At 33.8% G+C, this 21,503-nt stretch overlaps 1 protein-coding gene across 2 annotated transcripts; it reads right to left on the reverse strand.

Annotated features, from left to right (window-relative positions):
* Positions 1-280: 280 nt before the first annotated feature.
* On the reverse strand, positions 281-21,303 carry Strap (serine/threonine kinase receptor associated protein). Of its 2 annotated transcripts, XM_005331874.4 has the most exons (10): positions 20,864-21,303; positions 20,028-20,163; positions 12,217-12,298; positions 11,470-11,542; positions 8,528-8,624; positions 7,738-7,875; positions 4,703-4,839; positions 2,651-2,800; positions 2,022-2,087; positions 281-848 (listed from the first exon to the last, which is right to left on the reverse strand). In XM_005331874.4, the coding sequence occupies exons 1-10, from the start codon at positions 20,973-20,975 to the stop codon at positions 787-789; spliced, it is 1,053 nt and encodes a 350-aa protein (XP_005331931.1). In that variant the 5' UTR covers positions 20,976-21,303; the 3' UTR covers positions 281-786. The 2 variants fall into 2 exon arrangements, with proteins under 2 accessions (XP_005331931.1, XP_077871316.1); XM_078015190.1 differs by lacking the exons at positions 20,028-20,163; positions 20,864-21,303 and adding an exon at positions 12,409-13,089.
* Between the last annotated feature and the right edge of the window lie 200 nt (positions 21,304-21,503).

The raw sequence follows: 21,503 nt of genomic DNA on the forward strand, positions 1-21,503 counted from the left end.
TTCTATTTTTCTTATCATTAGCATGCATCATTTAAGTAAGTTATCATTTATAATGGCAGGTCAAACATTTCTATCCACTCAGGAAGGTGGGGAGAGTAAATTCAACTCAAACAAAGGACATGAAAATTTCTAAAATTTTGTATAAGCAAACGTATTTCAGAAACTGATACTATAGATTCTATAATTGTCTTTTACTATGGGCATGATGTAGAAAAACTTCTCATTTTCATTTACAAAATTCAATTTTATTAGTTTTTTTTTCCAAAGAAAGAAAACACTGTTTTGTTTTAGAGGCATTTTATTTAGACAACTAAAAATAATTAGATGTTCAGAAGCAGTGTACAATGAAAGAGAAATCAAACCAGTTACTTTATCATATTTTCCCTCTTCTTTACAACTAAAGCAAAAAAAAAAAAGGCATCCTGCTTTAAGGGAAAAAGTCAGAAAAATAGGCCAATATATTTTTCTTTTCCATAATAACATAAACAGCTACAGGAAATTTAATTATAATAAGAGAAATTGGATGTTGGCTTGCACATATTCATTAAAAAGACAACAGGCTGTCATGCTACAAGAGCATAACACCACCTGCCTTCATCTGATACTCCGAGTTTTCACTCACAGGTACACCAAGTAAGTTGTTCCAGCACTGGAGCTAATTCGTATTCCCCATTATTTACTGCTGTGTTTGCTGTAAGCAGAGAGTAACTCTGGAAGGCTGATGCTCTTCTCTGCTTGGTCACTTAGTTCATAAATTATATACTATCTGTGGCATATGCTTGATGCTCAGGCCTTAACTTCAGGAGTTGAAGAATAGATGGAATCTGAATTCTCTGAAGCAATTTCCTCTACAAATAAAAACAATGTTATATTAGTTAATTTAATAAAAAAAAGAAGCAAATCTACATTTCTATGTAATGAATGAAGAAAAAAAATTTAAACATGCAATAGTGTGTGCGTGTATGTGTGTTGGGGGAAAGAGCAATTGCACATACCATTAATAACTGGACTCTGGCCACTGAAACAGCAACCAAGAAAGAGTTCATGTATTATCCATTAACTCTTTTACACCATGCTTTAACCAAAACTTTTCTCCTTCCAAGCTAAATATCCTTTAAAACTCCAGTTATCCAATAAACACTAAAGTCAAATATTTCAAAGAACTGGTTCTCTCCTTTAGTGATTCAAATCCTAATACTTAATGTTATTAATATAAGAACACTAACTACGAAACATTAAGTTTTCAGCAAAAAGATGCTTAACAGGAAAAAATAAAATTTAAAGAAAACTGAGTAAATGGCAAATCCCTTCCCAACTGCCCCCAAATCATAATACCCAGCTTCACATGCCAACAATCTGAAATTTGACTTAATACACCTCCACCTTCCAACTTAATAAAATTATGACTTATCAATTCTACCACAAAAGACTATTCCATGTAACCTTCTCTGTTCTTATTGACATTCTCTCATTCAAAACCTCATAATTGCTCATCCACTTTTTTCCCTAATTTTCTTTCCATGCTATAGTCAAGGGAATCTTTAGAAACTTAAAATCTAAATTTAGTATTCCTCTGCTTGAAATTCAAAGGTTTCTCATTACCTTCATCTAAAACTCTCCAAGTTCTAAAAAAGCAAATGAGGTCCTAACCTGTCCAGTCTCTTTTGCCTTGGGTTTTAACTGGGACACATATTGAAGTTCTTCTAGTTCCTCATATGCTGTGCTTCTTTTTGTTTCTGAGTGTTATGACTCTTCTTATAATTTTAGCAATTTGTTTAACATCTAAGTCAGACTCTAACATTCTATAAGACTAACCACATTGGTCATGTCCACACTGTATCTCAGTGCCCACCATTATGCAGTAGGTATTTAAATATTTAGTTTATAAAAATTTAAGCTTCCAATTATTAAATATGTTCATTTAAAAATTTCTTTTATCAGTGAGCAAAACTCATCTATAGTACTTCAGTTTCAAATCCGCCAGGACCCTTATAAAAATAAGTCAATTAATTTGCTCTTACCTAATTCCTCTTCAGTTGTCTCTGGAAAACTGATTTTTGGCTTTGCCAGCTCACCACTATCTTCTTCTACAAAAGAGCAAATGTTTTTGAGGAATTAGGATAACATAAATAATTTCTACAATTTAATATTCAAGAACAGCAAGATAAACCTATTTTAAGCAATGTTTATAATAGAAAGAATTCTTATTTTAGTAACTGATTCTAAAACAATGTTTTTCTTTAAAAATTACATTTAGGTACATATAATCACTGTAATGGGATAAATAACTAGTTTTTTTGTTTTTTGTTTTTAATCAAAAACATGTCTACCTTATGGGTAAAGATTAAGTAATATTATCTAGCGATTAGATACATTTACTTATAAATTCTTTATATTGCCTTCTAACAAATTTTGAATTAAGTTCATTCCACTTACCAAATAAGCTAAAAATTTAGGAGTAAAATATATTTTACAACAAAAAACTCTTTAACAGAAGAACACAGTGGCCAATTATTATAATCATGCCTTCTTTTGGCTTAAACTGTACTGGATAATTTAAAATCTACTGAGACAGAAATACTGAAACAGAATTAATAAATGACACAAAACCATGCATTTTAATTTGAAAACTCTGACTAAAAATTCTTACCAGGAAGCACACATTTCCAAAGGCCATAGGTTTTTCCTACCACAGTTTGCCATAGTCTCAATGTTCCATCTTCAGAACCACTGGCATAGAGTTCTCCATCAGGACTAAATCTCACACAGTGAATGGGACCAAAGTGTCCTTTGTAGGATTCTGAAAAAGAAGATAAGGATTATTAAACAATTTAATAATTATTAGGTTAAGTACTGATATACTAAAGATGATTCTCTATTACTGGAGATATGCACAAATTCATAAGGGCAAATACAAAGAACTGTACATAATTGAAAATAAAGTAATTCTCATCATAAAGTGCTATATCATACCATCTCTTCTTAAGAGATATCTAACATATACCAGTTTTATGTTGTCTTTCAAAAAAGAAAATGTATATTTTTTGTCGTATTAAGGATGGCAGAAGGATTGATTAAAAAAAACAACAACATAAATTCTACAGAAAGTAGATCTAAAGTCTAACAGTGTAATCCCAATTTCCACAACCTAAACTCTGCTTATTACTAAGGAACTAATTCATATGACTGTGAAGAGCCACCAGATGGAGCTCTTTTACACATTTTGCCTCTTAATTTCCTACCAGGCTCTATGCAGAATCCACTAATGATATCACCACACGAAACATTCAGATACACGATCAATACTGATCCTTAAATATTTTAATCTATAAAATATAATAACCAATATTCCTGTTTTTTTCCTTCTATCTTTGTCCAACAAGAGAATAAAAAAATTTTAAGAGTAGAGGAGCTGGGGGTATAGCTTAGTGATATAGCAGTTACTTGGCATGTGCAAGGCACTGGTTCAATCCCTAGTACTGGAAAAAAAAATAATAATAATTATGGGAATAGAAAGAACATGAAATTGTGGAATGAGAATGGCTGGGTCCAAGGTCTAAAATTCATTAATAGTGGCAGCAGATCTCAGAAGATATTTCAGTTCAGCTTTTTCTCTCTCTCTATACATACATGTGTGTGTGAACGCACATGCACGCAGTAGGGATTGAACCCATAGTCTCCTCACTAATACTAAGCACATATTCAACCACTGGGCTTCAACTCCAGCCTGAGTTCTCTCATCTATAAAGAATGTAACATGTGATCAAAACATTTAAAAATGTATACAACCTAAATCCATCAGTTTTCCCAAGAAACAAAACGTAAAGCTGTCTTTTGTTCTTTCTTAGGTCTTTAGGTGGTAAAGCAGAACAGACAAAACCAGGAACAACAACAATAAAAAAGACAACTTACAGACTACATACATAAATACATACCTACATATATACACACATGTGTGTGTGTGTGTGTGTGTGTTTGTGTGTATGTAGAGAGATTTTTTGAACTAAAAGCAAAAACTATTTGGGAAGACTCAATATATCACGTGTACCTTTTTTGAACTATCTGGTTCATCAGTTAAGTATAAAGTTAGACTGTACATATCTTCAAATTAACCCTACTTGTTTCCCTTATTAAAAACTATTGGCATGAAAAGCAGCAAAACTCAAGACCCCAAAAAAGAATAAAAATGAACAGAATAACTCTCCAAGTCAGATTCCTGAGGTTCCTTTATAATAAGCCATAGTGACTCTGCCCACATTACCCTCTACAGAATCTCTACAATTAATTAAGTTGGCAGAAAGAAAAGGAGGTCAGATAAATGGAGCTACACACATGCACTACATCTCAGAAAAAAATAAATCTCCTTATGTCTGCTTAATATGACTTTGACATAAAGTCGTCACCCCCAATGAAGTCTGAAAACTACTACACAATAGTATCAAACATTAGCATAAGGATGAATATAAGTTAAAAGGGAAAAGAAAAATTGAGTTCAGCATATTTTGTTCACAGGCCTATAACAATTTCTATCCAAAAATGGATAAAAACAACTTAAAATTTGCACTTATAAGCACAAAGCTTTAGTTAGCTGAAAAATTTACTTTCAATATGTTATATACATAAATGAGAGTTAATTGGTGGAACTCAGTATCTAGTAAAGGTAACAACATTATATTAAGGGAGGAGAAAAAGGACAACTTACCTAATTCTTCTCCACTATTATAATCATACTTATAAAGTTTAAAATCTTCACCTCCTGCAACAAGGAATTCTTTCTCAGGATGAAGAGATGCAGAATTGATAGTTGCAGGAGCTTCAAAAGATTTAATCGGATCCAAACTGGAAAAAAATAAAGGCAGTTTACAAAGTTTTAATATTGTATAAATAATACAAGGAAATAATTTAGAGTTAAACTGCTCTCAAATTCTGAAACCCACAGGACAAATATTCATTTGGTCAAACATGAATTGTGACATAAAAAAACCCCAAACAAATCTTCATATCTTCACATTACATAAACAAAGAAAAGTTTAGATGGATGCTATTTCCAAGTGGAGTTCATCTCAGGAATATGAAGACCCTTCAATGAAGAGATATCTACATTTTTAGCAATAAAGTTTCTGGAAATCACTGTGTTGGCTAATTAAAACAGTATGGATAATGTTCTGAGAATTTTAAATTTAAAAAAAATTTTTTTTTCTTGTGGTTCTAGGGATTGAACCCATGGTCTCAAACATGGTAGACAAGCACTCTATCCCTGAGCTATACTTTTAGTCCCCAGAATTTCTCCTTAAAATGTTTTTCTTTCAGTACTTTTAGATTTTTCTACAAAAAACAGGTATTATTTCAGTAGACAGAAAAAAGGCTTGACAGTCGGCATTTAATTAATATAAAGGACTGTAGGTTATTCTCAATTGTTGAGGGTTTAAGCTTCTATAACAAAAAAGATCATAAAATATAAACCAGCTATAAACAGCTGTTTTTATTACCAGACAATAAAAGAATAACTAGATTTGAGATTATAATTATATAGTTTAAAAAAAATCAATGTATGATAGTATCACTGAAAATTAATTAGTTTAGACATTGGCTCCTTTTCAGTTTAACCCTGAAATCATGAAATGCCTTAAATACAGAACATAACCTTCGATCTCTTAAAGGTCACTCTCCTATTCCCAAGAACACATAGTAGAAAGCATGAAAATTATAGTCGTGATTTATGCAGTATCACTAAATAGCAACCTGCTGGCTGAAATGTTTGCATCACTGCCACCAAAATGGGATTTGATGTTAACAGTCTACAACAGTGTTGTATGTTGCCAAAGAAGCAGTAATGTAGCTTACAATTTGATGATTGTAAAAGTATCCTGTGATTATAATTTTACTGTGTGTGTATATATATGAACTCCTTTACATTATTAAAATTTCCAATTTTACTGGCTTCTCTTTTTCTCATTAAGTAATTAGCTATGAAAGTAGCTTTTTATTTTTTATTTAGTTATTTTTTAGTTTTCTTTTCTTTTTTTTAGTTGTAGTTGGACACAGTATCTTTATTTATTTATTTATTTTTATGTGGTGCTGAGGCTCGAACCCAGCACTTTGCATGTGCTCGGCAAGCGCTAGGAGAGCGGTCTACCGCTGGGCCACAACCCCAGCCCTGAAAGTAGCTTTTTAGACAAAAAGGTAGCACTACAGTCAGAGTGCAATGTGGAATGGAAATCAATCAAGCACCATGAATAAATAAGAACTTTTTTTTCTTAAATGATTATATGCTTTTTTTTTTTAAAGAGAGAGAGAATTAAAATATTTATTTAGTTAGTTAGTTTTCAGTAGACACAACATCTTTGTTTATAAGTGGTGCTGAGGATTGAACCTGGGCTGCATGCATGCCAGGCGAGTGCGCTACCGCTTGAGCACATCTCCAGCCAGATAAATAAGAACTTTAAACTCATTCTATCCTTTGAATAAATCATTCTACTCACAGGATTCTATCATAAGGAAACAGATATATACCATAACACACATTGAAGTGCTAAAACAGAACTGATTCATAATTTAGTATAACTTATAATGCAATACAGCTAATGAAAATGTTTTCAAGGACATTCTGATGACTAAGAATATTTTTCAAAAATAAAACATCATAATAATATTCACTATGGTCCTAGTAATTAAACAAAAAGCACACAAATGTATGCATGTGTTTAACAGGAAATTAAAAAAAAAAAAAGACTGGCAGAAAAAACAATAACCATTCTGGAATTTATGGTTATAAGACTGGATACATGTTTTTCAATTGTTATATTTTCCAAATTTCCTACAATAGCATTTACTCTAATATATTCTAGTCACAAATGATTCTGTTTAAAAGAATCATTAGGTGTACACATATTTAGAAATAGGGAAAAAACATTACCATTTCTCTAAAACAAAAGAAAACAAAAAATTTCAGTACTTGGGATTGAACTCAGGGATACTTAACCACTGAGCTGCATCCCCAGCATCTTTTTACTTTGAGACAGGGTCTCACTAAAGTTGCTTAGGGCCTTGGTAAGTTGCTTTGTTGTTTTGGTGGTGCTGGGGTTTGAACCCAGGGCCTTGTGCATACTAGGCAAGCAATCTACCAACTGAGCTATATCCCTAGCCTAGCTAAGTTGCTTAGGCTGGTTTGAACTTGTGGTCCTCTCACTGCAGGGATTACACGTGTGCATCACCACACCTGGCTCTCTTTGAAATGACAAATAAAAAAGAGGCTTGAGATCCCAATGGTTTTAGAACATTAAGTGTAATATAAAAAAGTGCTGAATTTACCAATAAATATCCTAAATACCATAAATTTGCTTATTTTCTTTGATTAAGGTATGTCAAATTCTTATAAAATGCATTATTAATGGAAGAAACATTTCTTTTCATGTTATATAAGTCATAATTTACCCCCCCCCTTTTTTTTTTTTTTATGTCTGTGTGGTACTGAGAATATAACCCAGGAGCTTTCTATCTCTAAGCTATATCCCCAGGCCTCCAATTTAATCTTGAGACAGGGACTTGCTGCCTAGAAGGGCCTCCAATTTGTCATACTCCTGCCTCAGGCTTGGGCATAAATGTGTGCACCACTGTGCCTGGCTCATATTCACTTTAAAAGAATTAAATATCTTCCACAAGTGCTTTACAATTTTTAAGTAAGCTAATTGTCCTCTGTCACTCAAAAAACAAAATTAAGAGATTCCTTAGACATACCTTACTGCACTATGAAAAGCGATAGAACGTCCATAAGTAATAACCAGGATCTCTCCCTCAGGAATATATTCCATACTGCTAACAGACATATTAAAATTTAGAGATTTCACTTCTGTCATTGTAGCATGATCCCAAAGGCTGCAAAAAAGGGGAAAATATGGCAATATTTATTCACAAGGAGGGAAAAAAGCTTAAATTCTAATTACATCTGCAGATAAACTAATGATAATTATAATTATAATAAAAACAACTTTCATTCCAAATAATAAATTTCAGATTAGAGAAATTTTGAGTTTCTATAAAATGTCAAAGTCTTTAGTAGCTTGTTGATAATTCAAATACCTAAATACACCTTCCAAATAACTCAGGAATACTATGCCACTAATCTAATCAATTTCAGCACTGTTTTAAATTGCTTATTAGTACTTTTTTTTGTCAATCTGATGACAGCTATATATCTTTTCACAGAAGAATATATCAAGCGTTAATATAAAACTTTGAACAGAATTTTAGGGGTTTCATGAACTCCCTTTAAGCAGCCTTTCCATAGACCTATGTTAAGAACATCTCCTTATATAGGTTTAATTTAATTAAATATTATTTAATAATTTATATTATTTCTTCTGAACTCTATGTATCTAATAGTAAATGGATAGCTCCAAATAAATGTGACCTATGTGCAATTTAAATTTAATGTTCAGACAATTTTTCCTACAAAAAAATATTTAAAATACAAGCTTTAAGGTAGAATAATTTTTCAAACTTTAAATTATTAAAGAAAATTACTTACCGAACGGTTTTATCATCAGCTGAAAGAATCTGTTTATCCTCACTGCACCAAAGAGCCTTTTTAATACCAGAAGTGTGACCACTGATTTCCTTAGGTTCTTAAGATGAAACAATTTAAAATTATTTAATATTTGACTTTTTAAACTGAACACTATAGGAACAATTAAAAAAATGTAATGAGAAAACTAGAACATTTGAAATTGAATTGCAACTTTTTAAAGCTCAGCAAAATTAAAACTTGATGTTTACCAGAACACATTGGCTTTTCTGTACTGGAAAAAAACCCTATTTAACTGTAAGACAAGGAACCCCAAAATGATAATCTTTGCTATACATCACTGAGTGTATGTACTACTCATTTCCTCAAGCTCACTTTCTATACAACTAATAATATTCAAAAGCATTATTATACCACAATGCTAAAATACGTAGGAAGAATTACTAATGAGGCATAATTTAATAACATGGACCCAGGAAACAGGTAGTCTGATCTAAGACTAGTGCTATCATTAACTTTGGGACTCTTATTCAAACCACTGTTGTTAGGAAGCAGAAATTAGAAGTAAACTGAAAAAAAATAAGACAAGTAATTCAGGAAAGCATCCAAAAAAAAAAGGGAACTTGGCTCAGTAGGAGACTTTCCCATCCACAGATTAAAACAAGCAAACAAGCAAGCAAGCAAGCAAGCAAGCAAACAAATAAAAAAAAAAAAAAACCTTATTATCATCTCTGGGCAAAAACAAATGGAAACAACAATGCCATTCAACTACTTTGAGCACATAACTTTTCTGAAAAGTACATTTCTTTACCTGTAAAATAAGATAACAATAGATAGAATATCTCAGTTTTTGAGAATCAGATAAGAATATGCATCTATGCATCTGGCATATGATAAAAACTCCACCAATTGCTATCATTTCTATTTCTGGTATAGTACAACAACTTCCAAAAAGCAGTAAGAGAGAATGAAAAATGTCCATTCAAGCCCTGAATTTGTTTCACTGAACAAAACCCATTGACTGAGGTTAATGTACTTTGTTATGTTTTAGTGTAAGTCTACCAAAAAGAATGTAGAATGTATGAATATTTAACAATGTATAAATAATGTATAATTCCAATGCAATGATAAAATAAATAAAACTCCTAGGTGCAAATGGAGAATAAGAAATCTCTAAAAGCAGGTTGTTTCCTCACTTTAGAAATGCTTCTTCAAAGAGAAGGTATCATAAGAAAATAAGTGCTTAATTTTCAAATTACCTTTTTTCTAAACTTTTCTACTTTTAAAAAATTTTATAGACTTATGGATAATAACCATGCTAAAGCTAAGCATTGCGGTTGGTGCATGCCTATAATTCCAGCTACCTGGGAGATTGGGGAGGAAGGATTGCCAAGTTAGAGCCCAGGCTGGGGAACATAAGCCAGATGCTCATCTCATTAAAAAAAATAAATAAAGGGGCTGGGGATGTGGCTCAAGTGGTAACGCGCTCACCTGGCATGCGCAGGGCGCTGGGTTCAATCCTCAGTACCACATAAAAAAATGAATAAATAAATAAAAAGCCCCTGATTATGTTTGAAAGATACAAATTATGGGTTCAATACCAGCAACACACACACACACACAGCCAACTAATAAGCAATCGATTTCTAAAATTATCATGTTTTGATAGCTTTGTGTGCATAGGAAATCATTAAAGTACTACAAAATAGAGGTAAATATGTGGACTAGAAAAGATGTACACATTTGTGTACAATGAGAGAATTCACCAAGGTAATGACAGAATAATGTTTTAAAGTCTGTATCAAACTGGGCATGGTGGCATATGCCTATAATTGTAGCCATTCAAGAGGCTGAGGCAGGAGGACTGCAAAAATTAAGGCCAGCCTTAGCAATTTAAAGAGACCCTCAGTAACTTAGCAAGGTACAATTGCAGAATAAAAAATAAAAACAACTGTGGGTAGAATACCCGAGTTCAATACCCAGTACCAAAACAAAAATAAAAACAAGTCCATACTACTGCAACAGAAACATTTCCTTCTATTAAATTGCCAAAGATAAATTTAGGTGTCAGTGCACATTAAAACAGATTAACTATATATATTTTGCTGAAATCTACCAATGGTTTCCAATAAGTCTGCTCTTCTTTGTTCCAACAATTATATTTTTGCTCATTTACTTATGGAAAATACTGGCAAATATAAGAATATTTAACGTAATATTGTTTTCTTTTTTTTTTAAAGAGAGAGAGAGAGAGAGAGAGAGAGAGAGAGAGAGAATATTTTTGATATTTATTTTTTAGTTATCGGCGAACACAACATCTTTGTTTGTATGTGGTGCTGAGGATTGAACCCGGGCGGCACGCATGCCAGGTGAGTGCACAACCGCTTGAACCACATCCACAGCCCCGTAATATTGTTTTCAAAATTTAAAACATATTAATGGCACAAATAGGCCATAATAAGAAATTGGCTAATTCACTTATGGATATTCCACAGGAAAGAAAACATAGTCATTAAAAACATCTCAGAGAACACCTAGTGACATTAAAAATAAAACTGTTACTATGGATTTTAAAAGATTCTTTTGAACAGTTAACATATTCCCATGGTTCATAAACCTAAAGACTAACATGCAACAACTGAGAATTTACACCATCCTTACTCTCTACAGATTACCAAAAGGTAGTAATATTCTGCACCTTGATAAATACTTAACATCATGAAAAAACTGCCTGAAATAAAATTTTTAAATTGCAAAGCTATCCAATAGTAATCTAGAAGGGTTTGGGATGTTATATAAAAAAAATTAAGAGATATTAACAGTGATTAATACTGGATAACTGTGTTTCAATTGTGACTATATTTTCCAAATTGGAGTACTCATCTAGAAATCAGTAATGTTATTTAAAAAAAAAAAGCCACAAACTGGACATAAATTATGCTTACCTGCTTCAGGTTTGTTCAAGTCATATATGCGTAACAGTTTATCCTGTCCCCCAGTTAACAAGTAATTACTATCCTAAAGACAAAAAAGTAAAATGTTAATAATAAACCACTTCAATAGTTACTTCTCTTGGAAACTTCTTCAATACCAAATAATATCCAAATATAGCTACAGACATCACAAAAAAATGCAATACACAACCAATTACTTGAGAAGATGCTGTGGAACAATGCCCATCTCATAAATGTCAAGCCCTTTAAGCTTCCCAGTTCAAATGTGTTACACTATACCACATAAATTCTTATCCTGTTTCCCTCCCTCCCATAGCATTTCTTTGATGATTACAATTTATCCTCTCATTACTGAATACTAAAAAACATTACTTGAGCTTTTTAGATATTTACTGCTTTTGTTGGAAGACTAAAGATAACAGTGGTATCTAAAAACCTCACAGGATTAACTTAAGAAAAAACTAGTTTCTACAGCTTAATGTATAACCAAATCAAATACAAATTAATACATACCAAATATTCCACAAAAACATAAGCCAAATATATAAACCAATCAAACCTAAAATCATTATCACACTGTGCTATAACAATTTAACTATCTAAAATAAATGGTATCGTCCTTCCTTTTTTCTTTTCCTTTTTTGCATTGCTGGGTTTTGAACCCAGAACCTTATACATACTAAGTAAGCACTGTACCATTGACATATATCTCCAACCCAAATTTCCATTTCCCAATACCTGTGTGAAATCCACAGTTTTGACAATGTGTTTATGAGCCAGGGTCATCAATTCATCTCCTGAGACAGCATCCCACACTTTGCTAAAAAAAAGTTGGGGGGAAAAAGACATTATGAAACATTAACATATTGGAAGGATAAGTATATTGATTATTACCAAATAAATATATCAAAAACTATATAAATGCCTTACAAGTCTCCTTTGTAATATCCCTCACTGTTAGACTTCATTTGAGAAAATATCAACTGAAGTCTCAAGGAAATTTCTCCATAAAAGCCTTATAATCCTAAAAGGAAGAAGAAAATTTTTATTTATATGTTTTGGGGTACCTGGGATTGAATCCAAAGGGCTTAATCACTGAGCTACAACCCCAGCCCATTTTTACACTGAGGCAGGGTCTTGTTGAGTTGCTTTGTGCCTCACTAAGTTGCTGAGACTAGTTTTGAACTCTCAATCCTATTACTTTACTGGGATTACAGGTGTGCGCTACCGCGCCTAGCTAGAAAGAGGGATTTTTTTTTTTTTTTAAAAGGAGTTAATTTTAGATTAGAAGTCAGTGAAAAATAAACCAGGAATCTATGTATACAGGGAAAAAAACTGCTAAAAATGCTTCAGAGATTTTCGTTTTAATACAATTGACATTAATTTTAGGAAGTGGGCAATGAAAAGCAAGGAATCTTTACTTTTGTTTACTTAACAAACACACTATAAATATACCAAACAAATTATGCCTTTCTAAGCTCAGTGTTAAAAGTATAAATGGGAGGGAAAAATATCCCATAAAGTTCCTGCTTTAGTACAGTGTTAGCTAAGGAGAAAAATATGTATTTTAAATAACACATTAAACACAATTAAAAAACAAGTATATATACCTATAAAAACACTGAAAAAAAATGCACTTCTCATTATGCCAGAAAAGCCCAGAAAAATCAAAGCAACAGAGCTAGTGGTCTTAAAGAGCATGCAGAAATGCAACAGAGGGAAAAGAAGGAAAAAACTATTCTAGACAAATATTCACAGTATGTACATTAGCTAAGAAATACGGAATAGCTGATATATGAAAACTGATGATACAATATCAAACATTGTGTATGTACTGTACACGTAAATCATATGAATGGCTGAAAAATATATTCTGAGAGAAATAATGTCAACTCTGAGTAGGACTAGTACGAAACGCCCAGGTATTCATTTCTCTTTTTTTTTCCTTTTTTTTATTGGTTGTTCAAAACATTACAAAGCTCTTGACATATCATATTTCATACATTAGATTCAAGTGGGTTATGAACTCTCATTTCTCTATACAGGAAACCTGCTCAAGTTTCCCATTCCAATTCAACTCCCTGACCCCAACATACTTTCCCAACCTCATTTTGTATTATCTCTGTGAATCTAGCCATACTGGATGATAAACCATCCCTCACACAGGCCAAGCATTTTCTTTCAGGCTTCTATGTTCTTGTTTACATTATTCTCTTAAGTCTGTTATTTCCTTACCTTCAAGAATTAACCATTTCCTTCTTCCATAGAACTCAGCTTCCACTGATCACTGTGCTTAATTTGGCTTTTAAAAAATTTGTTTACATGTTTATTCTTAATCACAGCAGAACTGATTAAACATTTATGGTAACAATGCATACAGAAGCATCAAAAGTGAGGAAAATGTCAATGCATCTGATATTCCTATCCTAGTTATTCAGGATAGAAATAGAGTTCTCAATAGAACTTTCAGCAATGTCTTTTGAAATGTTAATTTCAAATACATTAAATCATCTTCTAAAAACTTCTTAAATTCTTAATCTTAAGATATTCCACAGATCACATGGAATTACTAGTGAGGAAAGAGAACTGGAGTGACCAAACAAGAAAGCTAATGTACTACAATAGTCTTTTTCCTCCTATTTAGAAATCCACAGAGGCATGCCATTCTGACAGATCACATTCTAATCACTTATATACTAACTCTTGACATATTTCCATTATAATAAAAGTTCTAAAAGGAATGTTTGGTAAATGGTAATTCAGACTTACTCCTTCATTTCTTTATTTCTTTTGTCTGTTCAGTGTGCCCTGTAAATGACCTAAATAAATTTATGAATGTTCTAAGAAATGTAAGAATGGAACTGGGATTGCAGCTCAGTGGTAGAACACTTGCATCCCATGCATGAGGCACTGGTTCAATCCTCAGCACCACACATGCAAATTACTAATATAAATACTTTTCAATGTATTATTTAATCATCAGGAAAGAAACTGACATCAATGAAGTAAGTTGTTCAACTCAAATCAAGACAGCAAACCATCATTAAACAGTATTTTTTCAACAGCTATGAACATACCTACCATACATGTCTCAAAAGAGGGGGTGCTTAACTCACTTATTTAAAGTTCTATTGAAACAATTAAAATATTTTAGAGGGAAAATAGTGCCTAATTACCATAATATGTTAACCAAGTCATTAAAGAGATAACACTGTTTTTTATTTATCAAGGTCCTCATTCAGAGAAAAGTCAGATCTTTTTACTAGTTTTATAGGAAAAAGTGACTGGGGGGGATATAGCTCAATGAGGGAGCATATATTTACAAGGGTCTAAGTTCAATCCCCAGCACAAGGGAAAAGAAAAAAGATCAGAGCCTTATTGTCATAGTTCATTTTCTGTGGTATAACATACAACAAATATAGACTGGGTACTATACTTTGGATCTGGAATAGTCCCAAAGGCCCTTGTGTTAAAGATTTGGTCCCCAGCTTGGTGCTACGGGGAAGTGGTAGAAATGTTGAAGAGGTAGAACACAGTAGTAGGAAGTCTTTGGATCATTAGGTGCATGCCCTTGAAGTAGACCCCAAGATCCTAGACTCTTCCTCTCTTTCACTTCCCAATCATGCTGTGTTATCCAGCCCAAAGCAATAGGGCCAATAGATCATAGATGGAAACCTCTAAAACTGTGAGCCAAAATAAACCTTTTCTGTGTATAAGTTGATTAAGTATATATAATTTAGCATTGTATAAGTTATTTCAGGTATTTGTTACAGTGTTAGAAAGCTAATTTATTCACTGGGTAATTTATAAAGAAAAAGGCTCATAGTTCTGAATAGCAGGATGCCAGCATGTATTTGGCTTCTGGTGAGAGCCTCATGCTGTTTCATACCATGGCAGAGAGCAGAAATGGAAAATGGATGCATACTGAAGGAGCATATGTACAAAAGAGACGGCAGGAAGGTGCCAGGCTTGCTTTATAACACCCCATTCTTGCAGAAAACTAATCAAGTCTCTTGAGAAAGAAGACATCAACTCATTTGTGAAGGTAGTGATTTCATTTCTAATTACCCCTTATATGTCCCAACCATCTCAACACCATAGCTTCAACCTGAATTTTGGTGGGGACAAACTATAGTAATTATGTGTAGATTCCTGGATCTATTACAGAACTCCAGATCTATTTTAAGCACTCCTTGGCATAGAACATAGAAATCTTCTCTATTTTGGCACTCTACAAAGACAATTTTGATAAGATGAAAAGTAGAAGTACACAGAAGAGTAAGCATATGAAGGAAGGCTGAAATTAGCTTTTATGAATGAAAAGGTGAAAAAAGAGGATGGCATTCCAGAAACTGACCCACAGACCTACCCTGAATATAATTTATCAATAAGAAATAGAACAAAATTTATGAATTTTCTAAGAAATATAAGAACAGGGGCTGGGATTAGAGCTCAGTGGTAGAGCACTTGCATCACATGCATGAGGCACTGGTTCAATCCTCAGCACCACACATGCAAAAAAACATAATAAAATAAATTAAATAAAGGTATTATGTCCATGTATAACTAAAAATATATTTTTTAAAATATAACAATGGGGCAAAAGGTTTTTCTTAAAATGATTTAGATCAATTAGTACAAATTGGGTAAGCTGACTGGGGAGCTACTCTTTAGCTAGATAAAGTTCAAGTTCTATCAACACAAGCCTCACACAAGTCATTAAATGGGCAGACTAAACACAAATGAACACACATACTCCCACACCGAACAGACCAAAAAAAATGAAGGAGTAAGTCTGAATTACCATTTTCCAAGCACCTACTTTGTCATAGGCATGATGCTACACTTTGGGGATATAGTGGAGAAAGATGTCCCTGTCTCTCCACTAACCTCATCAGTCTTAGTCACATTTTACCAAAATAAAAACTAAAGTTTAAAAAAAGAATTCTATGATCAAACTGGAAATACACAGCATAGCTAGCACATGAGCATATATCTACTTAAGTCAATGCTTGTTAGATTTTTTCCCCCACTTTATCATAGCACCCAAAGTCTTAAGGTTTTTTTTTTTTTTTTTTTTTTTTTTTTTTTTAAAGATAGAGGGAGGATAGAGAGAGAGAGAGAGAGAATTTTCAATATTTATTTTTTAGTTCTCGGCGGACACAACATCTTTGTTGGTATGTGGTGCTGAGGATTGAACCCGGGCTGCACGCATGCCAGGCGAGCGCGCTACCGCTTGAGCCACATCCCCAGCCCCACCCAAAGTCTTAATGAAGAAAAAGGCTTAAAAAACAAACAACAACAACAACAAAAAACTTCCTATTTGATATTTAAATCTACTTGAAGTTACTTTCATGAAGCCAAATGGTTTTATGGCTTAGCCATGAAGTTTCAAAATAACATGTATGATTTTGGTCTATGGGGATAATATCATTGTTACCTTATAATATGTAACTATCATTGTTACCTTACATATGTAACACTTACATAGAAAGTCAAGCAATGGTCTAAATATTTGAAACATATTAACTTATTTAGTATTCACAACCAATCTAAGAAGTAAGTAGCATATTATTTTAATTTTTACAGATGATAAAACTCAGAAAAAGAGGCTAAATGGCCTAAGGTCAGAGACATTAAATGATAGAGCCAGGATTCAACTCAGCCCACCTTCCTACCACCAGTGTTTGTGCTCTTAATATTGCTTATAAACACAAACACTGAGACCTGAAATGTTAAGTACATTTAGTGTTACAAAAATAACACTATTCACAGGCATGCTTTCAAATGTGTAATTCTTTTTAGTTAACAATGCCCTGTAAATGACCTAAACAAATATAACTGTTCTTCTGGCTGCAAGATAAAATCTGGATGCTTTTCAAGATTCTGTCAAGTATTTAAAGTGCCACATTTTTCTGCACTCCCTTTCTCTCTTCATTTCAAGTTATTCCATGAGCGGTAATTCTTATCTATTGTCCTTTATTTATTTTCCTAGGGGGTGACAAATACAATTTGGTCAAATGCATAAAAAGTCTTCATGGATCTTATCAAGAGACAGGCATCTTTCCTAACAAGCTTTGCATAAAAAAATCAGAATAAGACCATGAAGCAGGTAACAAAATTAATGTAATTAGGGCCAAATAGTAGAATTGCTAATTTAATTAGGGCCAAATAGTAGAATTGAGGTCAACAAAAATCTATCTTGGCAGAACTAGAATCCAAAAGCTCATCTCTTTTAATGCTAATTTCTGCATGCAGCGCCCACTCCTATAACCTAATTATATTTTATATAAGATATCACTATTCTCTATTAGTTTATCACCATTAGTCTGGGACCTAATTACCATTATGAAAAATTTTAAATCTGCTTACCAGATCTGAAATTGTTGTGTATATTAATCCAACTTTCTACATTCATTATAAAATCAAGAAAATTCATTCCAATGATGTTCTTATTTAACTCAGTTAAAAACAAACTTTGAAGAAGAAAACTAAACCTATAGCAATCAAAGACACAAATATTCTATAAGTAAAATCAAGATCTATAATTCACTAAATCATTTGATTGCTTTAGAAAACTTTTTCAAGTTACTTACTTGGCAATTAAAAAGTAGTGAACAAACCAGGGATACTGAATATGGTCCCTGACCTTAAAATGACACTTAAAAAAATAATAATAAGTGCTATAACAGTACCTGAAGTTTACTATAACCTACTATACAGTATAAACTATATGCTATATTCTAGATATAGTATGAGTACAAAAGCTGAAAGGGACACCTTCATTTGAACCTTCCAATCCTCTATAAGTCATCTTTCTTGTGTGAGAATCACTTTTACTTCCTATTTTCACCTTTCATAATCAACAAAGTGTTTTGACATATGATAAGTTAGTATGTATACTGAAATTAAATGCAACTTTTGACATGAAAATATTGACATGGAAGTACTTATATAAAACCAGGCAGTTTTTTTTACCAGGATTATATATTCTAGAGGGCAGAGCATAAAGCATTACAATTGTTATATGTAGTGATATAATAGCAATTTATTCATTGGAGAGTGGAAAAAAGTTCAGAATTGCATTTAAAAACAAAAACTTTTCTTACTGATCTTTCTTCATCACCTTCAATATACTGCTGTGTGGTGCTACTACCTTTCTCACCCACTCTCCATTTTAAAACTTTATGATAAAATTGTTATGTCCTGAGTTTTAACCAAGTACACAGTCACGTATCTACCAAAATCTTTGTTTTTCATGCTAATCTTATTATGTTTAATTTGCTTAAAACAAAGGAGTAAATTCATTCACAATTACTTCTTAGTGTGAAATTCTGTTTAAAGAGAGGGAAAAAAAAAAAAAAAAGAAAGATCACAAGATCACTTTTACTCTCCAGGTTTTCATGCCTAATGAAGTTTATGTATGTCAATTGCTTTTGATATTGCCTTCATTAGCAAACACGCACACAGGCAGCAACTAAAGATACCAAATTATAAAAATATGACATGTGTCCAAAAGAAAGGAAGGTCATGCAAGTCAGCTTAATAATATGTGCAAAACAAAAAGTAATAACAAAGTGCATTACAGTAATAGTACATTTAGTATAGCTAGACTGCAGAGTTTACAGTTGCAGTGCCTGGAAATGATGCTAATGTATTAGGATAAGACCAAAACATAAAGTGCTAACAACTAAAATTTGTCCCTTATGCTGATGGTTCTAAGGCTGCATACATATAACCTAGAGGAAGTTATGAAAGGAAAAAGAACCAAATGGTGACTCCATCCTCAGATCAACTGAACCAAAATTTCAGGGACACATGCATTTGATATTTTAAAAACTCTCCAAGTTATGCTAATATACACCCAAAGTCACAAACTGCTAAAATGGCAAAGGGAAAACAAGATCATCTGGTAGACAAGTGATGTGATGAAGTCTGTTCTTAAGAAGTCACCTGCAAGGGATATGGAAGATGAATAGAAGGTTAAGAGACTAGTGGTGGCAAGTAAAAAATAAAACTAGAACAAAAGTAATGAGAGACAAGGAGAAACACTATAGTCAGCAGATATTCAACTGGTAAAATAAAAAAATAGACGATAATCTGAAAGAAAGGAAAATTAAGAATTCTATCTTTAACAAATCTTAGAAAACAAAAAAGTAGTTAAATTTGGGACATAGTATGTCTAAATCTAGTTAACGAAGCAAGTGAAATAAAAATCTGGGACCATTAATATATATTACTAAAAAGGACATGTAGAGATATATTTGTAAAGGAGATCAACATTTCTCATCTGGGGTGCTTAGTAATTATGCAGAATCCTGCTTCAAAGACATAAAGAGCAAGTCATCTAAGCCTATGAAGCTTTTGAGAACCAATGAAGACAAAGAAATACATAGAAACAGGATGGAATCCTGGTAAAATTTAACATCATGTACTCTATGTGGTAGGTAATGAGTCAGAATTACACGAATAACTGAGGTTGAAGATTTTGATTTTTTTTCAGGACACAATCCACAGGGAACAAAGTTAGCCATTTTGGTTACACTTACGCTGTGAAATCTGCAGCTGCTGTAGCAGCTTTGGTGGCATCCTTATTCAACGTTGCACCCCAAACAGCACCTTTATGACCCAAAAATGTTCCAATCCAGTCTCCTGTGTCTCCCTGGCGTAACATAGGTTTACCATCTAGAAAATGTTTAAAAAGAAATGTGATTTTAGAAATTCAGACTACTTGAAATCTAAGATTCGAACGTCAAATTATTATATTGAATAGCAAGTGAAAAACCTGTTTGTTTGTTTTGTTGCTGTTCATTCCAACTCATTGGGGTCACTAAAAAATATCTAAAAATAAATAAACTTAAAGAGTTGAACCAGTCATTCTCTTTGGGAAACGTGATTGAGAATACGGATCTGAGTAAAAACAATCTAGTCCTGAGTTTTTTATTTTGGACAAACGAACTTAACCATTTGAAAATCTTCCATTTGAAAAAATGAGGCTAATACCACGAAAATATATTCAGAGAAAGAGCTAACATCTTTGTAAGGAATCGTTCGTTCTGGCCTAATTTCTCCCTTTCCCTAAATCCTTGAAATGTATTTACAGTGGTTCTTGTCCGGAGAGCCTAGAAAGGTGCAGCCCAGCTTCCCCAGAAACAGCAATAAAAACGAGGAGGGGCTTAGTTGGCGGGTAATACTAGTCAGAGGCGTCAAAAAGAAGGCCCCTGGGCTATAACTGCGGATTCCAGAACACAACTCTTTTCCCTATCAGACCAGCGTTGGCTCCCACTTCAAACGTTAATATCCCCACCAATCATTAGGCCCTGGGGAATGCCAGCCCCACTCACTTACTGCCCAGCCCTAGGCGTCTGCTAGTGGCCTTGCTTACCTTTGCAAGCACTGATTAAAAAATACCCATAAGGCGTGATGCCACTGAAGGCCAAATCAACCACCGGCCGCGTGTGGCCGGAGCAGGTGAGCGGCGTCTGTCGCATTGCCATGGCGGCGGCGCACCCGGCGATCCGGCTGGTGAGTGGAGGGTCGTAGTCCTCTTCTCCTCAGCTGCAGCGCCTCCGGCTCCAAAAGGCCCCCCGCCCTGACACTGGGGTTGGGCCAGGGAACAAGAAAGGGAGGCCAATCCGGTGGCAACGAGGTCAGGAAGGGGTTAGGGAGGGGTCAGGGAGTCAAACACCGGCTACAACAGTGGCCGAGGAAGGGAAAGGGAGGGAGGGAGGAAAGTAGGGGAGGGAGAGAACCGGAACACCGGCCCAGCCACGATCTTCACCGTCCACACCGGTATCGGCAGGAAGTGACGGTACCAATGACGCACAGCGTCCACCGGAAGTGACGGTCTGGCGAGACGGTGGGTTTGCCAAGTAAAAAGCTTAAAGGAGCAAAGAGGGAATACGCAGGCGCGAGTTCTGCGCTGGGCGGCACTTGAGGCTGACCGTATGCCCACCGCGGAGGCGCCTCGAGGGGTTCCAGGCAGTGGACCCCAGTCTGTGCTGCGAAGCTCCAGTGAGTGAGAA

This window comes from Ictidomys tridecemlineatus, chromosome 6 (genome assembly GCF_052094955.1).
Source record: "Ictidomys tridecemlineatus isolate mIctTri1 chromosome 6, mIctTri1.hap1, whole genome shotgun sequence".
NCBI classification, from domain to species: Eukaryota; Metazoa; Chordata; class Mammalia; order Rodentia; family Sciuridae; genus Ictidomys; species Ictidomys tridecemlineatus.

Bases quoted from the DNA above. Each gene is read 5' to 3' on its own strand.
- Strap (XM_005331874.4), bottom strand. From the start codon at position 20,975: ATGGCAATGCGACAGACGCCGCTCACCTGCTCCGGCCACACGCGGCCG. The intron at 20,164-20,863 runs GTAAGCAAGGCC...AACATTTTCTAG, and splicing joins TTTAATCAGTGCTTGCAAAG to ATGGTAAACCTATGTTACGC. The intron at 2,801-4,702 runs GTAAGTTGTCCT...CTTCTTTTTCAG, and splicing joins TAATAGTGGAGAAGAATTAG to AATCCTACAAAGGACACTTT.